At 28.0% G+C, this 21,678-nt stretch overlaps 1 protein-coding gene and 1 pseudogene across 1 annotated transcript; one reads left to right on the top strand and one right to left on the bottom strand.

Annotated features, from left to right (window-relative positions):
- Positions 1-7,849: 7,849 nt before the first annotated feature.
- On the top strand, positions 7,850-10,860 carry LOC114180948. Its single transcript, XM_028067243.1, has 8 exons — positions 7,850-7,907; positions 7,996-8,055; positions 9,496-9,534; positions 9,629-9,664; positions 9,740-9,850; positions 9,940-9,999; positions 10,099-10,193; positions 10,418-10,860. Exons 1-8 carry the CDS (start codon positions 7,875-7,877, stop codon positions 10,545-10,547), a joined length of 564 nt encoding a protein of 187 aa, XP_027923044.1. The 5' UTR covers positions 7,850-7,874; the 3' UTR covers positions 10,548-10,860.
- Positions 10,861-14,394: 3,534 nt separating this feature from the next.
- On the bottom strand, positions 14,395-17,033 carry LOC114191131 (annotated as a pseudogene).
- Positions 17,034-21,678: the final 4,645 nt, after the last annotated feature.

Here is a 21,678-nt window from a genome sequence, read left to right as displayed (position 1 = left end):
TTGGTGTAACTCTAATGAGGCATTTATTTTATGCTTTTATAAAACTCAATTATTTATAGATGATAGTTTATAGAGTTTGTTTCTTTTGGAAAATGTTCTAAAATAATTATTTTGTTGAAGAGTGCTAGAAACAAAACTCTTAACTATTAGTTAATACTTATTTAAAACCACAAAATCGTTATTATGAATTTATGACTAGTTAAATAATAAGACTCGGCAATTTTTTAAAATAAACTTGAGTTCAAGTTTAAGTTAAATAATAAGACTTGTTTAAAGAAAATATTATAAACCATGTCAATTAATCTATTTTCAATTCAACAAACCATGTAATCAAACTATAGATATAAGTAACAATTGTCGACTTTCATGAACAGTGGCAATTTTGCTTTATTATATTATTAATATTACATGTTAGCTAGGTTTACAAGAGGAAAAAAAAAACTGCTTTGATCATAACACATAATATAAACATTTTTTGTTAGTTTACTATTTTATAACGAAGGAGATGATGGTATTTACTTTTTTATTTATTTATATCAATGTTATGATTAAATATAGAGTTTCATTAATACAGCGGTAAAATTTTGTTTAGTTTCTGCAGCAAGAAAAATCTCTTTTCTCTCTCTTTGTATTAGGATAACATTGAAGTGCAGTATTTTTAATATGCTGTTCCCCGTTTTAATATCTTTACTGGTTCTAATGGGTTCTTTGCTGTAAATTTATTTTAATAAACATTAAGTTAATTTAAATACTTATATCTGAATCATTGGTTTTAAGTTCCACTTTTTAAATCGTTACCTTTTTGTAAGTTCTACTTCAATCCGTGAAAATATATCATCAATATAGATCTAACAAAAAAAGAAAACTCCATCTTCTTCCTAATTTTCATAATTTATTCTTGCACCCTTATATATTTGAAAATTTCAATTTTATCCTTTTTTTATTGAGAAAATATACAATTTATATACGTTTGGAAATGTTAATCGTGAATGCCAAACTTATTACATTATAATTGTATCATGCCTTTTGAATCTGAGTGAGTACATCATGCTTAACCTCTTACAATATAAATTTGTTTTACAAAGGAATAGAAATAATTGTGAGTGATTGAATATAAAAACAAGTGCGTTGAAATTAATTTGTATTGTAAGACTTACATGAAAATGAAACGTGTTATGGTAAGAGAATTTCATTATGACATGTAACCTGTGGACTTACCAATTACTTAGTATAACAATTCAGTGTTTTTTATTTTTACTTTTTCCTTTCTTTCCTTTCGTTAAGGACAAATACAACAAACAACAGTTTTTTTTTTAACGATTGGTTTTATTATTTAGTAAAAAATAGAAGTTAATGACAACCAATAGTTTAATTAGGATAATTTTTTGTTTTATTTTATTACTATTTTTGGTAAATTTGTTGAAAACGGATATTAGGATTATTTTTTAATATAATAAAATTTAGCTTCTTAAAAAAAATAGTATGTATGACGTTAAAAAAATATTAAAAAATAGTAATGAACTAAAAATTATCAAATTCACAAAAAGGTTTTATTTGTCAAAGAAATTTATGAATTTTAACTACTAACAACCGTAAAATTATAAACATTTTTTCCCAGAAAAACAGCTAAAATATTATAAAATAACCTTTTATATACATATCATAAAACTAAGTTATTATTAAAATAATACTTATTTTCCAGATAAAGCAGTAAAGATATTGTGTTGATTAAAAATAAAAATCAATTTATATTATTTAAGTCACGATAATACCCATCTTGTAATCAGTTTTATGAAAGTATTATTTAAGTTTAAACTCAATTTTTAATTAAAAATGTGTTCACTTATCATGTCATCCCTTTATTGAAACACTCACAAATATCTAATTAATTTCAATTAAACATTAATTATAGTTATTTTTTATTTTTTATATAATTGTTATTTATTATGATATTCATCTTTTATAAGTTGAAGACACAATAATAAATATAGTTTCAAATATTCTAATATGTGTTTATACATATTAAAAATAAATACATTATATATTTCATTATATTAAATGAATATCATAATTCTAACTAGAGATGTTAAAATGAGTTTCAGCTCGTGAGTCAATCCGGTTCACCACATGTTCGAGTTAGGTTGGAGTGAGAAAAAATAAGTTTTTTTTTTGTTAAAAAGTGGGTTGAACTGAATCTGACTCACTTAACCCGCGGGTTAAATGAGTTCGATCGAGCTGGATTGAAGGTAGGTTGACTCACTTAACCCATCAACATTTTTTTACATTTTTTAAATTTTTTTTTGTTATAATTATTTACTATTTCTAATTATATAGGTTCACAATTTCATATTTTTAAATACTATGTTGCTCAAGAATACTTAAATAGTTTGAATGCTTAATTAATTTGTTTGTCAAATTATATACGTTCATACTTTAATCTTTAACTATTATCTTTATAATAATATTTGGTGAATTAGATAAATATTTTGATTCTATTATTATAAAAACTAAATTAAATCAATTCACTCTCATTGTAATATAATAAATATATAAAATAAATTATGAAAGAGATCGTGAGTCAACACACTAACCCTCTAACCCACTAATTTATTGTGGGTTGGACCGAACCACAACATTTTTGACTCACAAAAAATAAACTGGATTAAATTAACTTTTTTTTTAACTTAACGCGTGATCAACATGTGAGTCAGATTTGTTCACTTTTACATTCTTAATTTTAACAAACTTGAAAGAGATATAAGTCAATTTTATGGAGTAGACTAAACTATTGATAACTAGTGGACGGTAGCTTCGCTTCTTTCTCTCATTCCTTTGTTTTTCCCTAACACCCTTTCAATAAAAGAAGAGAAGGTGATGAACTTTACAGCTAGGCATGCCTCACTCCACCAAAACATGACAACTGCGTCTGCGTGTGAGAATAAAGCACTGGCGTCATGTTTCTCAAATAAAATATAAAAAAGAGTAAAACAAAATTTTCAAACACATTTTGAACGATTACTAATCATCTTTGCATGCTTTCAGTTCAACCATTAACTATTAATTCTTCACTATATATATATGACGCAAGATGTGAAAGACCAACAAACTAACAAGCCAAATATGTGTATTGTATTGACCTTATTGGATTATAACAACTACTCACTCTCACTTATCAACCAACCACATTTCATACTTTTCTGTATTGATGCACTTAATATATATTCATTATCAGATTAACTCTCACATAAAACTTCAATTATACTATGTAAACATATTAGACAAATTTATATTATATAAATGATGTGAAATTCATTTTATAAGTCTAAATTTTAAGGTTGAATTAAGTTTAAATTCAATTCTTAAATTTATATAAAAATTATTTGAAAAATTTAATAAAATTTATTATTAATTTAACTATCGTATAACTTATTATTAAACACTATAAACATTTAATCTATATTTAAGATATACATATACGATAATAAAAGAAAACTTATAAGATTGAATTAATTTCAAAGTTGAATATATATATATATATATATATATATATATATATATATATATATATTTTGTTAAGTGAATGAAAAGTTTTATATTAAAATAAGTTAAAAAATGAATATTAGTAATTATATAATAGATTCTAAGTTTATAATATTTTTTATTTTTTAAAGATATTTTAAATTTGTATTTGACTTTTCTCATTTTTTGTTTTACAGTATTGTAAGTTTTAAATTAAATTTTTATTTTAGAGAATGTTAATGCATTTGAGATTAAAAGACAAGAGAGAATAATTTATGTGTTATATAAATTTTTACATAATGTTATTATCTGATTGTTTTTCAAAAATTGTCATAATTGTTTCTCCAATTTTGGAAAGGTGATTTTCGAAAATAAAAATGGTAACATTCTTTTTACTTTTCTTATTGGTGATGTGTTTTTTCCGGATAAATATATATAATATTGTATGGTAATAAGATTTATGATTTATGAAATTTGAAATAGTTAGTGTGGAGATAGATATCTGTGGTGCAGATTCCTTGATGTGGCAGTGGAGTGTGTGAATGGTAGTTGAGACTTTGTCCTCATGTTCAGTTACATTAATGTGTTTTCCACAGTTAAAGTGTGATTTGATATTATGATGGGAAGCTTGAAGTGCAAGGATGTTATTGGGTGGTGTCTTGTAGTAGGTTGATTTTCCATTCACAAACCTAACGAATTGGATGACATTGTGCTTACCCTTCACCTTCACATAACCAAACTCCATTCTTATTCTTCCTTTCGCCCCGTTGACGCCTTCAAGAAGAAACATTTGAAAACTTGCTCTCAACAACCTTTCATCCCTTTCCTTCTCCTCTCCTGGAAATCAAAATCAATTTCCTCCACCCATCGGATAACACTTAACCTTCAAATATATATATACACACACAGAATACTCTATATAATGATAATATAAAATAACTTTTTAGGGTATTTTGTAAGTTTTTACGGGTTTCAACCATTCCTGATTTAATTCAAGAAAGGATTTTAAAATATGATTTAAATTAACTATATTTTTTGTCTATTAACTCTCACTAAAAATTATAATTAGTTTCTATTTGATATTTTGACTCGATTTAGGTCCTTAGTTTTAGAAATATGTGTATTTAGTTTTTTTAACGATGGACTCAGTTTTTTTATCCAGATTTTATTAAATTTATTTGACATTTTAAACACATTTATTAGTTAACATTCAGGTGAAAATTTATTAAACAGTTTAAACAATTCAAATTTAAACAATTCAAATATTAAATCATAAAACATCAAATAAGTTTAACAACAAAGTTTTATAAAATTTAATTATAAAGACTGAATACACATACTTTTACAGTTTAGAGACTAAATTAAATAAATTTTTTAAACATGAACTAAATCTAATTTTTAGCAAAAAAGTTAAGGAATATATATATATATATATATATATATATATTTATATATTTAACCCTGATTTAATTCCATAAAGGATCTTAAAATACGAGAGATCCCATCTTTAATTTTTTTGTTCCGTAATATCCTTTTCTCAATCATTTTTATTTATTTTTTATTTCTTTCTCTTTTCTTACTAATTTGATGGACATAGGAAATTAGCCGTTGCTTAGCTCCTAGTAGTATATATTGTGTTTGACAAAATTTGATTATTTCCTCTAAAAGAATTATCCGTAAGTAACTTCGTATGTATTAGAGTTGTTAAAATGGGTTGAAACCCCCGAGCTAACCTGGTTCATCACGGATTCGGGTCGGGTTGGGTTGAAATTTTTTTACAAATTTCAATACAGGTTGATTTTTGACCCGACTCATTTAGAACCCGGTTCATTCGGGTTAAACCTGTGGTGAGCTGGGTTGACTCACCAACCCATAGATAAAAGGGTCACACAAGTGTTTTTATTTTTTTATTAAGTTGAGCTTTACATTTAGGTCATGTTAAGTTATTTTTTTATCCGGCACATAAATAATTTGTATTTTTTTAATTTTTGTTTGTATTTGGATTGTATTAAAGTTTATTTAGATTTTAATTAGAATTACAATTTAGTTTTGACTGAAAAAAAATAAAAAAATAATTTTCTTTTTAATTAAGTGAACCCGTGAGCCAACCCATTTAACCCGCCAACTCGTAATGGATCGGGCCGGGTTCGAATTTTTTTGACTTTACTAAAAAGTGAGCTGGATTGAGTTGGCTCACTAAATCATCAACCCATGATTGATCGAGCCGGATTACCCGTTTTGACAACTCTACTTCGTGAATAGTTTCTACAGTTTTTAATAACATATAATATAATATACTTAAGCACCTTTTTTTACTAATAATTATAGGAATAAAAGTACATAGAAATAATATAATAAAATTTGATGATAATATAATTTACATTATTGTTAAATCATATATTGTCATAAAATATATAGACGACTTTGTTAGTACAGAAAAATAATATATATATATATATATATATATATATATATATATATATATATATATATATATATATATATATATATATATATATATATATATATATATATATATATATATATATATAATCTACACAGACAATTATATTTCATTAAAGTGACATAATGAAAGATATGACAATTTATGTGTGTGGTCACGTACTTGTGAACAAGTTTTCAAAAGCAGACGAAATAGAAATGCAAAACTTAGATTAACGACAAAGCATTGAAAAGCATAACAGGAATTGAAAAGACTGCGAATGCTATTGTACAATATTGATCCATCATGATGTCTACCCAATCAAAGATTTATTTATACAAGTTAAGAGAGAATAATAATGCACATCAATTGACATTTGTTCATTGAATCTGAGTCACACGGGGATTTATTCATTAAAAAGATATAGAGTGTAACTCAAGTTCTCCGAACGTTAATTAACCATCGACAATATCACAACAGCAGAATTTAACATTAATAATTTCAACGTATAAATAATTGTCTATTTTTGTCGTTTTGTCATTTTCAACCATCTGATTAGTTTTCTTCTTCCGAAGCACTAACCTTTGCTTTATTTTAGTGCATTTAATTAACGTTTCTATAATTATGGAACGTTTAAACAGCATAACGCATTAAACTTCTTGAAATGGTAACTACTATTTTAATCTTTGTACAAATATCATGTTTATATTTTAAATTAAAACTGCTATTAAGTACATTTTTCAAAAATTCACGTGGAGAAGAAAAAATAAGTTTGGATTCTCTACTATTTTTTCTTTATTATTCTTTTGCCGTACCTTCACAATACATATTGTTCCAATCGGTATGTTTTTATTGCTTAACAAGAACAATACAACAAAACTTAACAGAGAAATCAAACTAGAAAAAAACAAAAAGTTAACCGGAGCTTAACTTCTTTCTATACATCATCAATACTAATTACTCTAAAGTTAACAAATTTCTTTAGACTGTAAATCCACAAATTATTCACACAACTAAAGAAACAATGGATATGAAAGCATATATTTGGTGGCATAGAAGTGATAGACTATAAGATTCAGATGATGGTAGCATGAAGGATTAAGTGATAGAGAAGAAATGTGAAAGTGAGGCAAAGCTTAGATAGAAGGGTGTGTGAAAGGAGTGTGTCTTAGGTTGGTTTGACCTTACGGCTTCAACAAGAAACATTTGAAAAGGTGCTATTAACAAACCTTTTTATCATCACTTTTTCCTCTTTCAAAACTCTCCCTGCACTAAATAAAGTGACTCAATTCGTGTGTACCTCACTCAATCACATCTACATTCTTACTTTAAATGTCTTGTGTACAACTCTAAACATGAAACATGTTACACACATTCATAAGTCTAAATTTAGGTTAAACTAAAATTACAAATAACTTCATAGAATCTATAACTCAATAAGTTTATCACAAGTAACAAATACCGATGAAGTTACTCTAGTTTAAACATGCAAATCCTAAACTATGCTTTTTCGGTATTCAACATTACATAACTAAAGTGACACTAACAACTATATAATGAAAGGACGTATTTTTCCAATTAAGTAACAGACACCTCAGAGCTCTCAACATGATCAAAACATACATACTTGTTAAACTTAAGATTGATTAATGTGAAGCAGGGATTATCCCTGACTTAAGCCAAGTGGAAATTTTAAGGAACATGGCAAGTTTTGACAAATATATGCCTGAGAGGGAGGTTTAATCAGAAAGTTTGGTACAAGAAAACATGCAAATCCTAGAGCATGTTGGTGATGTAGCAACAGAAAATAAAATTTTCAGACAGTTACCAACCTCCAAACTCCTTTTCCACTCTTTATATAGTCCTCTGAGTTCATAAACGGCTACACACTACTCATCCCACTTAGTTAATCATGGAGAAAGCAAGCACTAAATCTGCTTTCAAGGTTGGGAAGCTCAGTTTCATTTGTTGTTTTGTTCTTTTCCCTCAATAACATGTCCTAACACTTTCACTATTCTTTTTCCATGCAAAAGTTTGTCAAGAACACTTCTCCTTCTGCAGCTCAATGGAGCGGTACTAATTCCAAAGGAATGGTGAGACTATGTCTAGCTTTACCCTCGTGAGTCCAGATTTTTTTGTTAGGTTTTTTCGATATTATTTTCTGCTGAACATTAAAAATACACTATTGTATAAGTCGAAGAAAGGCCTTCCTTGTTTCATTCACATTTAGTTGCCCCCTAAAAGCTCCATGAATGAATGGATGTTTTGGGTTTAGATTTTCGTCATTTTGCAGGACTTAGGGAAGTCATTGAAGATAGTTTTTCTGCACTTGTTTAGTTGTTTTTCAATTCACCTTAAGGTTGAAAGTATTATGCAACAACTACGTCACCTTTGAGTGACAATGAAAAAGAAAAGAGATCGAAGAAATTTTATTTAAGCAACACCTCTTGAATACTTAGATAATGGTGATACTACACTTTGTGTTATTGTCATTGCTCTTAATTAACACTAACCCATATACCAAATGATAATTTACATAAAATGCAGTTTAGACATGCATGCATATGATAACTTTTGTCACAAGATACGAATATCCTGTTTAGCATAAAAAAGTGAATATCTTATTTCACCTTTTCAATATTATCATTGAACTTTGTTTCAACTACCCCATCCACCCAACAAGTTTATCCATACAACTTTCTACTTGCTAACAATTATTGAATCCTTGATTACTTAAATCACATGTTATCTCCCAAAATTTTGAAACAACATTATAGCTATAAACCAATGAGAGCTTTTCCGACAAAAAGAAAAAAACAAGAAACCATCATTTACCCGCTAATTTTATCCACCTAAAAGATCATAACACTAATTGCTTTTTTTGCTTTACATAGATAACACTGTGGAGTCTGACTCGAAAGAAATATATTATGCACCATGTAACTAAATGAGTTTTTTTCTTATTTTTCAAATTCATAATATTCTTCTTCTTTTTTTTCATTTCACTTTCGATTATGTTTTGCTTTACATCGATCTCAAAATATAAAGAAACTATCCCTTTTTCGCATGGTCATGAAAATGAAGTGTAATGGTATTTCTCAGTTTAAAGATAGTTCATAAGCATTTGCACACACATCGTACATGAACTATGTATGTGTTTAGACATATTGGACTACTTCTTTTCCTTTTTCTCACTGAGATGATTAATTCATGAAACCATGCAATTCCATAACTTGGAACAAGTGCGTCACCCCCACAGTGGCCCCAGAATGATCACGCGAGTTTTGTCTACTAATGTTATAATTATTATGCTTTTTACTTTCTTCTCCGTTATCCTATGAATGATTGGTTGTTTAAAACCCCCTACCTTATTATACATGAATCATGATGGCCACCTAAATAAACATAATTGGATGTTTCACAGAGATGTGCTCAAAGACAAGACTAAAGTAACTAACATACGTAAATTTCTGCAGTATATATATGCAAATTTCTAATATAAAATTTGTTGAGCTATTTTTCTCTCTGTATAGGCTTCAAGAAGGTCATCACCACCCAAAGAAAGTAACATGGTATGATATACATAATATTCACGTAAATTTCTTCAGTATATATGTCAAGTTCTTAGTTCTAATTTGGTGAGCCATTTTTCTCTGTGATGCTTAGGCTTCAAGAAGGTCTCCACCCAAAGAAAGTACGATGGTATGTAATATGAATGAGTTAATATATATGTAAATTTCTTCTTCCAAATTTGGTGAACCATTTTTGTCTGTCTAGGCTCCACCAAAGTCTCCACCAAGGTCTCCACCCAAAGAAAATACTAAGCCACAGGAATTCAAACTCCACACTCAAGAAAGAGCTGTCAAGCGTGCAATGTTCAATTATGCTGTAAGATAATAACGTGAACCAATCAGTGCTGAAGCTACGAATTAGCTTTATGTGATTATTAATGAATGTGGTTTTGCAATCATGCACAGGTGACAACAAAATTCTATATCATGGAGCTGCAAAAGAAACAAGAGGAGAGGCTGCAAAAGGTATGCATGTAGATATTGAAGCTGCTTGGTTTTGTTTATGAGAAAGCTAACATCAGAGAAAAGTTTATATACGAAATTAATTGAGCTAATATGGAGCAGTTGATTGAAGAGGAAGAGGTTCGTTTGCTAAGGAAGGAAATGGTTCCAAGAGCTCAATTGATGCCTTATTTTGATAAGCCATTCTTCCCACAAAGGTAAAGTTCAACGATAAAATTTTCTAGCATAATAAATAAAAGGCAATTATATGTGTGAGAAGGAAAAGGTTGACATATAGAGAGAGAATTAGAATAGAGTTTAACTTCAACATCTAGAACCAAAAAGTTATGTTTGATTTTGAATATGATAACTAAAAAAATGAAATCTTAACTTAAAATCATTTACACTATATGCACAAAGATTAAAAGAATTTGACATGCAGATCAAGCAGGAGTGTTCCAAGAGAATCGTGCCTCCACATGATGAGTGGCAAGTGCTGGAGCTGCAGTGTTGGCAATGAAATTTATAACTTGCACCACTATGGTCACCAAGCTCTGAAACCCATTAAGTAGAAGCTTTGTGGGAAAGAGCATGTAAAATGTATTCATCTTTGAATGTCATGCATGTTGTACACTATCCGTAGGAAACTTAGAGTTTTGTACCATACCATTCCCCCACAACCTAGTTCGTTGATTAGGCATCTGGAGATGTTTTGATGATGTTTTCTTTCTCCTAAATAAAGATCAAGCATGTACTTTTGTTGTTGTGTCTTCTGATCTTAATTGGTATTTCCATATACCAATGTCATTGTACCAATATTTTACCATTCCAATGCCTTGTACCTTTTGGAAATCAATAGAATAGAATTATCATTTTGCATGTGCATTGTTTTGACCCTTAATTAGTTTATCTTTATTGTTTTTGACACATAGTGCTATATATTTTAAGGAATAATAATAAATTTATAAGTAGTTAGTATCAAGCAATCTTTCAACTTAGTAACATTAAATTAAATTATTTATCATCCCATTGTTTCTAACAGTATATTTCAGCTTTAAAATCATACTATTCCTCAATGGTATGTGTGAACTGTCAAGTGGCTAATTTGAAACTGCAACGAACTAGGGTAAATTTTAAGTATGTTTTCTGTCTTTTTGTGTCTATTTTATTTTATTTAATATAAGGTATTTGATATTTATAAGTTAGACATAGCTAGTTTAAAAACCTATTTAAAAATTTAATACATAACGTCATTTTTAAATATTGTCGTAATTTAGTGATCTTCTCATGTTATTATATTCTAATAACATTTATTATTTGTTAAAAATTAACAATAGTTGGCTAATATAATTTTGTATCTATCTAAAATTTTCTTGTAAGTATCACTCTTTATTAATTTAAAATTTTCATTATTAGAAATATAAATATCAAACTAAGTTATAAATGCTCTATATTGTGTAAAAATAATGAATTCTAAAAGTAGAGTTACTTACTCTTCATAACAAAAAAAATTAAGATATGTGCAACTGACATACTATTAGATATTGGTGTCAAACCTAGTTGGATCAATCCGCTGATAAATTTTTATGTGATACTAATTTCAATGCAAAACCACTTTTATTTAAAAGGTCCCATAGAAAACCTTTCATGCTTCTTCATTGTTTTTCTCCTCTTAATCAAATTACCACCATTCACCGGTGCAAAAGGATCATACTAAATTGGTTTTGGAATTAATCTAATATTAACCGATATAATATGCTTTTTACGTATTAGATCGGTTGTAATCAACCAATCTAATAATTATCTCTTAGATCAGTTTCAATTAACCGATCTAAAAATACCCATACAGAGAAACATCCATCAGATAAGTTATATTAGATCGGCAAAATCGATCTAATATAACTAAGATTACTTAAAGAAAATATTAGATCGGTTGTAATCTTAACCAATCTAATAAAGCACATATTAGATCGGTTAAGATTACAACCAATCTAATATTGCCTTTTTTTTTTTAATTTGTTTCATATTTGCAACTAACCAGAACCTGTGACAACACAAACAGTTTGTACAGTACAGAATTAAACATTAATTCAAATCCAACAATGGATTTGACCAAAATATTTCTAAGTCATAAACACATCTATCCAACAAACAAAAAGAAATCTATCTACAAATGTACTTGGCCCATCTATCCAATATTGAAGCATTCATGCAAAGGCCGAATAACAAGTTTTCTATGTAAATTAGCAACAATATAAAACATACTAACACTCACAACGGTTCGTTAATTGCTAACAGTCTTCAATCGTTTAGCCCAAATAACTTGCGCTTTGAAGAAACCGAACTTCTGAGGAAACAAGAAGAAGAAAGAGGTTACGTTAAAACAAAATAAAATCAAAAGCATTACAGTTTTTGAGAATGAGAAACGTACAATGGGTTGGGCCATGGCCCCATTACTCACATGTTAGAGGAAAATTGATATTAGCACTCCCTATTTATTATTTGAACCCCTATCTTTTGCCTTTATTGTATTTCTTTTGGTGAAAAATATTACTCATACTATGCGTTATCGCGCCTGTGTGTATGTATTTTTTAAATATGCGTGATATTATATTAGTAGGTGATAATATTATAATGTCATTAAGTTAATATATATATTAAAATTATATTTATTAAAAATAAAGTGAAATATATCAGAACAAATAAAAGAATAACCATTGATAAATAAAGAAGAAGAGAGGAAGTAGAGACATATGATTTTATAAAAAGTTTGTAAAAATAACGGTCAATTTTTAAAAATTTAATAAATTGTTATATTTAAAGGGTAAAATCGGTATTTTGAAAAGTGAACACAAAAAGGGGAATCCCCTTTATATATTGTTATAGATAAACAAGTTTCTATTACTACTTATACGTACTACCACAGTTTTAGCTGCTTTTAAAAGTTCAAAACTAGTTAACTTTTTCTTTCTAATATATTTATCAAATTCATTATTTTCTATTTTTCTTCTAAAATAATTTATTATGGAAAAATAAATTATTTCAAAATTAAGATATTTTCTGAAAACAAAACAGAAATAAGTATGTTTAAAAGGAACGTGAAACAAAAATGGACATTGTGTTATGTTTTTAGAAAAAGGTAGTAGAAATTGGGATTCAAAGTATATAATAAAAATAACTTTTTTGTTGTATTAATTTTTAAAATTGATACAATAGAATTAAGTTTTGATTGGAATAATTTTTCAGAAAAAATAAATGCAATCAAACATATTTACACTTCTATGGCATTTATTTCTCTCTATTTTATCATGCCATTCCATTGGTGTTCAAATTATTTATTGTAATTATTAATTTTGAAGTAAGTTGTAAATTAAGGTATTTTTAATTATGTTTTTTGTTATTTTCTTAGTGAGTATTCAAATTTTTATATTTTTAATTATTTCTTTTGTTGTTTAATTTTTTCATTAACTTAGTGATGAGAGTGTTAAGAAATGTGAGTGAGTGTATCATTTTTATAATACAACACGTTTGGTGAAAGTAACCAAAATCACTTATCCTTCTACATTAATTATAATAACATTTTTTATATTAATCACAAGACCTCACTCAATTAATCATTACATCACTGGTTAACGAAAAAATCCAGTTAACAAAAATAATTAAATAGAAAAACTTACTTAAAAGAATATAATTTTTTTGAATCACATTTATTTAAAAGAAAAGATCAAGTTACGTACTTTAGAAAAAAATCAACAAAATTATTTTCTATCCTTTTCAATTATTGATTAAGTCATTTCTTTATAATTCAAATTCAGCATGCCATGATTGATTAGAGATAAAAAAAAAGACATTATCATGTTAGTTTATCATTACTATTTTTTTTTATATATTAGCTCAAGCATAAAACCTCATATTCATGTGACTATGTAACAAGCATATATAGAAATATAGAAGAGTACAAAACAATGATAAAACTAAAACATAAATAAGTTCCAAACTAAGTTGAATAAGGATGCATAAATACACATGTGTATATGTACTTATCGAATAAAAAAATATTTATTTTGAAAAAGAAAAAATTGAAAAAAAAATGTTAATGTATAATGAGAAAAATTGGAAAGAAAAACTGACTTTTAAAAATAATTGCAAATAAATATAAGCAGAATCAATCTTTTTCAATTGTTAGTTTAATTGAGGAAAATATAAAATGATGTCCACAACACAACAAAACTAAAATGAGATACAAAAGAAATGACATGATATTGAACAAATAATCACATTTGTTAAAAAGTAAAATTAAAGTTATTGGTAAAATTTACACTCATTTATATCATATAAAATGGTATACATCAATCAATCTGACCAAACATATTCATGTAAATTCGTTGTGCTTTGCAAACTTCCATGCTTATTATGTCTTCAAACAATAGACTCAAACATGCCTTTGTTAGTGTCCTTCTGGGTAAGAGTATTTCCAAAAACCATTCCTCCATATCCATATTGTTGAACAACTAGCACAGACGAGCGTGAACCAAAATCGTTTGACACCAAAATATCCCCTATAACTCCAAGTTCTAAGCACTCACACCACTCTAGAAAATTTGAGAAGACCTTAGAGTTCCTGCAATTCCCTTGTCCAACTATGTAAAGATCACAACCAATTTTATCTATCTCATTGAGGATTGCAGGAATATCTTCACCATTATGAACATTAATCTCTGAGTAGGATATTGAATCACTATTATTAACCGCTGTAAGTCTAAATATGCTTATATACTCATCATCTAACTCTTTTTGCTTCTCTGTATCTATTATCGTAGATAATATCTCTTGTGCTTCAACATGAACTGAAGCATCTACTTCTGCCGCTTCACCCAATAGAAGAATTCGAACCACTGATAGTTGTGTTCCTAAACGTCCTGCCATCCTCCATGCAATGGCCAAGGCTTCACGATCATCAGGGCCCCCAACAAATACCACACGAACACGAAGGTTCATTTTAGGAACTAACCCAAAATCTCGATCAACAAATATTCCCACTGAGCAGGGAGCACCTTGCATTACATTTTGGTTTATATCTTTGTATACAACACTGGTCACTTCTAGAGTACCTTCTAAAGTTAATTGTTTATGAAATGGAAGAAGAATTAAGCTTGTGCGTTTCTCATCTGCTGAGTGGTATATGTCCTCATGAATAGTTGTATATGCTGACACCACATTTAAGGTCTCAACTCTAATAGCGCCATATGCCTTTCCAAGTGCTTCAAATGCATTGTGAATGCTTTCTAACTCTTCCTGAGACTTGGTCAGGTTTTGTTCTCCGAGTTGGTTGCCTGGTTTCCCTATATGTGCAGCAACTAAGGAAGCAGCACGTCCAGTAAGTTCAACAAGGTACAAGGCAAAAACATGCACAGGGGAAACTCTCATGGCATTAAAACATTCAATTATGTTAATCATGCTAGCAGCTTGGCGAGTGTTGTGAACACAAGCTATAAGTCGAAGCTCTGCATCAACTCTTAATTTTTGTATGGTCTTTAGCTTGTTTTGTTCAAACCTCTGTCTTGGTTTGTAGATGGCATTGATGACGGGAGACACAACTATGGTCATTAGAAGAACAGCAGAAGTTATAACAGCATAGGTAGGTATAGAAAATATCTGTAATAACACATCATAATAACTTATGAGTTAGACTGCAATTGATATCTAAGAAACTAAAGTAATTGAATATAATGTTTTAAATAGATTAATACCATTCTATCCCAAGCAATGTTCAACATTATTAAGGCCATGGCGCCTTTATTATTCAAGATCAAGCCCAAGGTCAAACCATCTCTAATACGCATACCAAAGAAAAAAGTCACAAATAATGTGCTTAAAATCTTTAAAGCACACAATAAAAATATAATCACAATTGTAAATGGCCAAATTTCTTGGGAGAAAATTGAAATCAACATAAGTTCATCCCAGTCCCAGTAAAGAAGAGGGGTGCTAAAAAGCCGCCAACAATATCATCTGAAATGGACATGATCATTTCAGCAAATTTCCCATGAGGTAAAATTAATCCAAAAACAAAAGCCCCGACAATGGCATGTGCACCAAGAAAATCTGTAATACATGAACAAGCTAAAACACCCATGAATATAAAGAGTAGTTGATTATCATTCCATTCATCTTTGTCTGCCTTGTGATCAATAAACCATTGAATGATTGGACGTACCACAAAGATACATACAACAATGAAGATTATTGTGCATAACACAGTGTAGATAGCTCCTTTACCATTATTTGAAAATGGAACAAATAAAGTGAAAAGAATCCAACCATAGGTGTCACCAATCATGGCTGTTGTTAAAGCCGCTTTACCAAGACCAGTATAAAGGAGCTTAAGCTCAGAAAGTGTGTGTGCTACCACAGGAAAACCTGTAACAGTGAGAATTAAAGTCCAAAGTATATAAGCATTATGTGTACTCTCCTCAAGGGGAATCATCATAAAATGTCCATAAACTTTTCGAAACAAAGCATATAAACATGGTGCAACGAGTATGGGAAAGATGATCCCAGCAATTGCGATGCTTGCAGCTTTCTTTTTCACGTGTAAAATGGTATTTAAGTTCATCTCCAATCCACTAAGGAATGCATAATAAATGAGACCAATGTGCGAAAGGACCTCGACATTGACGACCCCATTTACTGGGAAAATGAACTCAAAAATTCCCGTGAATCTTCCAAGTAATGGCGGTGTTAGTAGGAAACCAACCTACACAATTATAGTTTAGAATGCCCACACATTACATTGTTAAAATGCCACATATTAAAAAAATTGATAATTTTCATAAACAAATTAACTTCAAGATTTATTTACTTACAGCGATTTGTGAAATGAGACGAGTTTGATGCAGAGGTTTGTATATTATGGAAAAGAGACGAGATAACACAGCAACAAAAGCAATTTGAAAGGCCAACACAGGAAGCTCCGTTTTTAAGACTTTATCAGTTTTCCAGAATTGATTAGGATTAACTATAAAGACGTTGTAACATGCAGGTACTGTGTCCGTCATTGTTCCTTCGATTTTGTATGTGATGCACTACTCTCAATATTTCTCCTACAATGGTGCTTTCAACCTTTATATCTTTTTTTCTTTTACTTACAAAACGTAAGATTAAAAACACATTATTGGTATGTAACAACGTAATACCTCATTGACAACATAAATTCCACCTATACATATTTATTTATGGTATCTCTTATCTCAGGGGCGATGTCATTTTCCGTTGAACACAACGAATAGTCAAAATCTTCTACAGTTACATAATTGCATTATTATTTTATACAACCACTTTATTAATATTTTATAAAATATTTAAATTTTAAATATCTTAATTTAATATTGTTATTAAAAATAAGTTATCATTATTTAGAGAAAATAGGTTGTAGATACATCTTTTTAATTTCCTATTGATAACTTATGTGATTATTATTTTTCCTTGACATAAAAGAACATGCAAGATTTAGTTTCTTTTAGGCAAGAAAAATTCAAGTATTTCATTTTTAGAACAAACATGCAACCTCTCATCCATACAAAGACAATAACATGCATTTTTTTTTTTGAAAAATAAAACTAAAATATACAAACTTGACTTTTTGTGAAATTTTTTCACACGGAACCAACAATGTTATTATTTCAAGTCAACTATTATATTGGACTTGCAATATTTTCCTACTTAAAAAAACAAATAGGAAGTACATATTCAAACCCGTTGAATTAAAATGGTCACATTTCAATGAATTAAGCCAAAAACAATTCTTTTACCCACTTAATTATAATGAAGTTTATAGATTTTTACAAATGTTATCACTTTCTATATTTTACATTGTCAATTTACAACACTTTATAACTTTCAATTGAATTCTCTTAAAAAAAATATTACAATTAAATGAATTAGATTTTTACGAAAAAAAAAACTAAAGATTTTATTGGTGTCAATTTGATATAGACGAGTCAGCTTGGACATAAGGTCAAAGCGTAATATCCCAGGTCAAAGGTCTAGATTGATTGTTTGATGCTAAAGTTTTAGACAGGTTGGTCCAAGTGACGGACGAGATGAGGTGGCCCTAACCAATGATGGAATTAAGTCGACACAGGCTGAATGTCAATTCAAGTTCGTCTAGATTTATGGTCAAGCCAAGTTGGCCTAATTTATAGTTGAGTCAAGTCGGCTCATGTCCATATTCGAGCCGAATAAGCCTGGGCTCACAGTCGAGTTAAGTCGACTTGGGTCTAAGGTTAAGATAAGTCAGTCTTGACTGAAGGTTGAGATGATTTGGCCAAGGTCGAACGTCGAGACAAGTTAACTTGGGTCAAATGTTGAAATGAATCAGTCCGAATTAAAGTTGTAGCCAAATTAACACAGATTAAAGGTCGAGACGAGTTGTCCAATTTGAAGGTCGATTCAAGTTCGCACGAACTGAAAGTCAATCTGAGCTAACCTGACTTGAAAGGTCTAGCCAAGTCGACTAATACCAAGGTAGATTTGAGCCAAATTAGGTATGATCCAATTCTGTTTATCTTGATCTTAGATTAATTCGGATAGATTGACTTATGACTTGATCCTAAGCCATTAAGCTTTTATAACTATTTTGACTATGTAAATTTTTCCTTATATAGGCTTTTAGCTTAGTAGTCTTTTTTTTACCTTTTAACTGAAATTAATTAAGTGCAACTTAAGTTTCAAAATAGTAGGTCTTGCACTCAATACATTCTAAAAAAAATAACAACACGATGTTTTTCAATGTTGCAATAATTATTTTGCTTTATTTTAATGCATGTTCTTCACACCTGAACAACTACACAATTTTTGCAAATGTTAGCCTGAATTTTGCGGATCTAGCTAGGCTTTGAATTGCATACCTTACCCTTCTCTATCTGTACACGGTTAATTTTGTTATTTTTGTTGTACATTTTTAAGTTAGATTAAAAGGAAAAATAATAAGGTAAGTTAGATTAAAAGGAAAAACAATAAGGTACGTGCAACTTTTATATTTTTATTTTTTTCATCAAATACCTATGTATTATATATCCTATCCATATAAAGAAATAATTATTCCTGAATCTTGTTTAATTCTGACACAAACTACTATCCTATATCCTGATACACAATGTAACATGAAAGACAGCCGCTTTACAAAATAACTCATGCAAGCAGGTTAAAACTACTTTAACATGCTTTGTACCGATCATATAGAGTCCATGAAGTTGATGAACACACTTTTATTGTGTTGTTTCCTATAAAAATTTGGGTCACTTCTTTATGTACTTTCACAATTTCAATATGTACTGTCATAAATTCTTTTATCCAAAATTTACAATTTAAAATACAATATTTTGGATTGTAAATTCTAATATAAAAAATAAAAATTTCACTCTGTATATTTAAGAATAAAAATATATTTTGTTTTTATACAATTCAGTGTATTCATATTTTATATTTCAAAATATAAAATACAAAATTCATTTCAAATTGTATGTTTCAAAATATAAAATTTAGAATCCAAATTATATAATTAAAAATACAAATTTATGGATATGCAAGTTAAAATTATGGATGTACAAGAAGAAATTACCAAAACATTGTTCTTTCATTTGTTCTAGGAAACTTAAGTTTCCTTTTCATTATGTTGCATCTATAAATTTATTTATGAAAATGAAAAAGTTACGAGAAAAAAAAGGTAATTATATCATCAAAAGTTATTATAATGGAAAATGTTGATGTATCATTGAGTAATAGAGGTGAACGCGTCTTAACTCGGCTCTATTCGGTTCTATTTTAACCAGGAATCCTCCATTGATGGATACATATATTGATCATACTTAATTTTTTCAACAGGTGGTGTGGGGACGAGGATGAATGTATACACATCTGCCTCCTCATGTGTAAATGATTAATTAAAGTATCTATAATTTATTAGGTAACCATATACACATATATTATTAAAAGAATATTCTTTTAGTTTTTAGTTTTGTAATATTTTTTCTGTATACATTTTTTTCTCCTCCTTTCTGATTGTTTGTCCTGTTATGTATCCATTTGCAAGATATTTTCTCTCTCACAATTTTAATTATACCTTTTTATTTTTAGTGTGTAATTATGTTCAAATAATTTATTATCAATTTTAATTAATCAAATATTTTTTAAGTCTTACATTTGATTATTTTTATTTGTTGATTATCTTTTTTCATATGAGAATGTTTGATTCTTAATTTCAAGGTAATATAAAAAAATTATCTTCATTATTTTCTTAGATAATTCATTTTTGTTTTATTTGAAATAGTTAATTGTATAAACTCTTCGTTTATAAGGTAATATAAAAAGAATTATCTTTTTTATTCTCTTTGATAAATATTTTTGTTTCATTTGAAGAACTTTTATTTTGTTAAAATAAATTTCATTATCTCTGAATGGTTTGACTACTCAGATATTTGGAGATTTGTTCTCAAATCTTCAAGGTATTTTCTATTTATATTTTCCAACTCATTTTTTTAACTGTCATTTTTTCATCACAATTGTGTAAAAACGCTTCATTTAACTATAATATAATATTTTAATGTCATTTTCTTGAATTTTGTTTAACATATATTAAAGTTTAAAAAGATGAAATATCAGCGTTCAAATTATTATTAGTTTAATATTTTTTCTTTGTGTAATTTTGTTGAAATAGTATAATTATTTTAGTGTATAAAAACAAGATTTGATTAAAATTTAAAAAAAAATAAAAGGACAATTGAACTGTTTTTAATGTTGAATATTTATTTATTTAGTTTTTAAAAATATTTTTCATTTCATTAACATTTGAAAAAATGAGAAATATTTTGATTTTCATGAAATTTTATTTATTATTAATTATTTAATATTACATATTACTTTTATTTAATTATTATTTGGTATTCTAATTTAAAATTTATACAATTATAATTTCTTTGTAAATATTGATATTAAAAATAAAATATACTTTTTTAATATTGAATATTTAATAATATTATAATTTTTATCTTTCTATAAAATTAATTAATTAATATTGAAATAATAATAAAATACATACAAATACATGTATATAAATATATTTGTAATTTGATGAAAATGAAACAATTTTTTATATCATTAAATATAAAGACGAGATATAAGGATTTTTTTTTTACTAATTATCATCTCTATTATATATGCATGTTTTAGGCTCGTATCATATTTGGACTTGTTTAACTATTATTATAGAAAGATATGTAAAATATTAAATCTTCTGTGTCCTAGTAATAGAAGTCTTAAAATGAAAAGAATATGTCAATGACATAGTGTTTATTAAATCATAACTTTCTTCCTTGCGCACAAACTATTATAAAAAAAAATTATCTGTATAAAGAGCAGTGCTCATTTCCATAGGACATTTCAGGATAAGAAAATAATAAATGGAAGATTCTTTATTTCCTTTATGCAGTGTCTTTTAAGTCAAAATGTCAAATTGATATTTATTTCCTTATCTACTTTTTCTTTCCTGTTATTTTCGCCCTTTCTCTTCCTCACATCTTCACATAAAAAATCACTGCAAAACCAACCACTCTCTCTACTCTTGCAGTGGTTACTAATATAACCACCTACCTTACCAACTTAAACTATTCAAGAAAAAAATGAAGTATTTAAGAAAAATAAATC

This window comes from Vigna unguiculata, chromosome 1, assembly GCF_004118075.2.
Source record: "Vigna unguiculata cultivar IT97K-499-35 chromosome 1, ASM411807v1, whole genome shotgun sequence".
Lineage (NCBI taxonomy): Eukaryota > Viridiplantae > Streptophyta > Magnoliopsida > Fabales > Fabaceae > Vigna > Vigna unguiculata.
Note: the sequence above shows the minus strand (reverse complement) of the source record. Positions and strands in the feature narration are given on the sequence as shown.

What these genes read in the sequence shown, in the direction of transcription:
- LOC114180948 (XM_028067243.1), top strand. Translation starts at nt 7,875, where the DNA reads ATGGAGAAAGCAAGCACTAAATCTGCTTTCAAG. An exon ending in CACCCAAAGAAAGTAACATG is followed by an intron (nt 9,535 to 9,628) that starts GTATGATATACA and finishes TGTGATGCTTAG; the next exon opens with GCTTCAAGAAGGTCTCCACC. An exon ending in AAGCCATTCTTCCCACAAAG is followed by an intron (nt 10,194 to 10,417) that starts GTAAAGTTCAAC and finishes TTTGACATGCAG; the next exon opens with ATCAAGCAGGAGTGTTCCAA.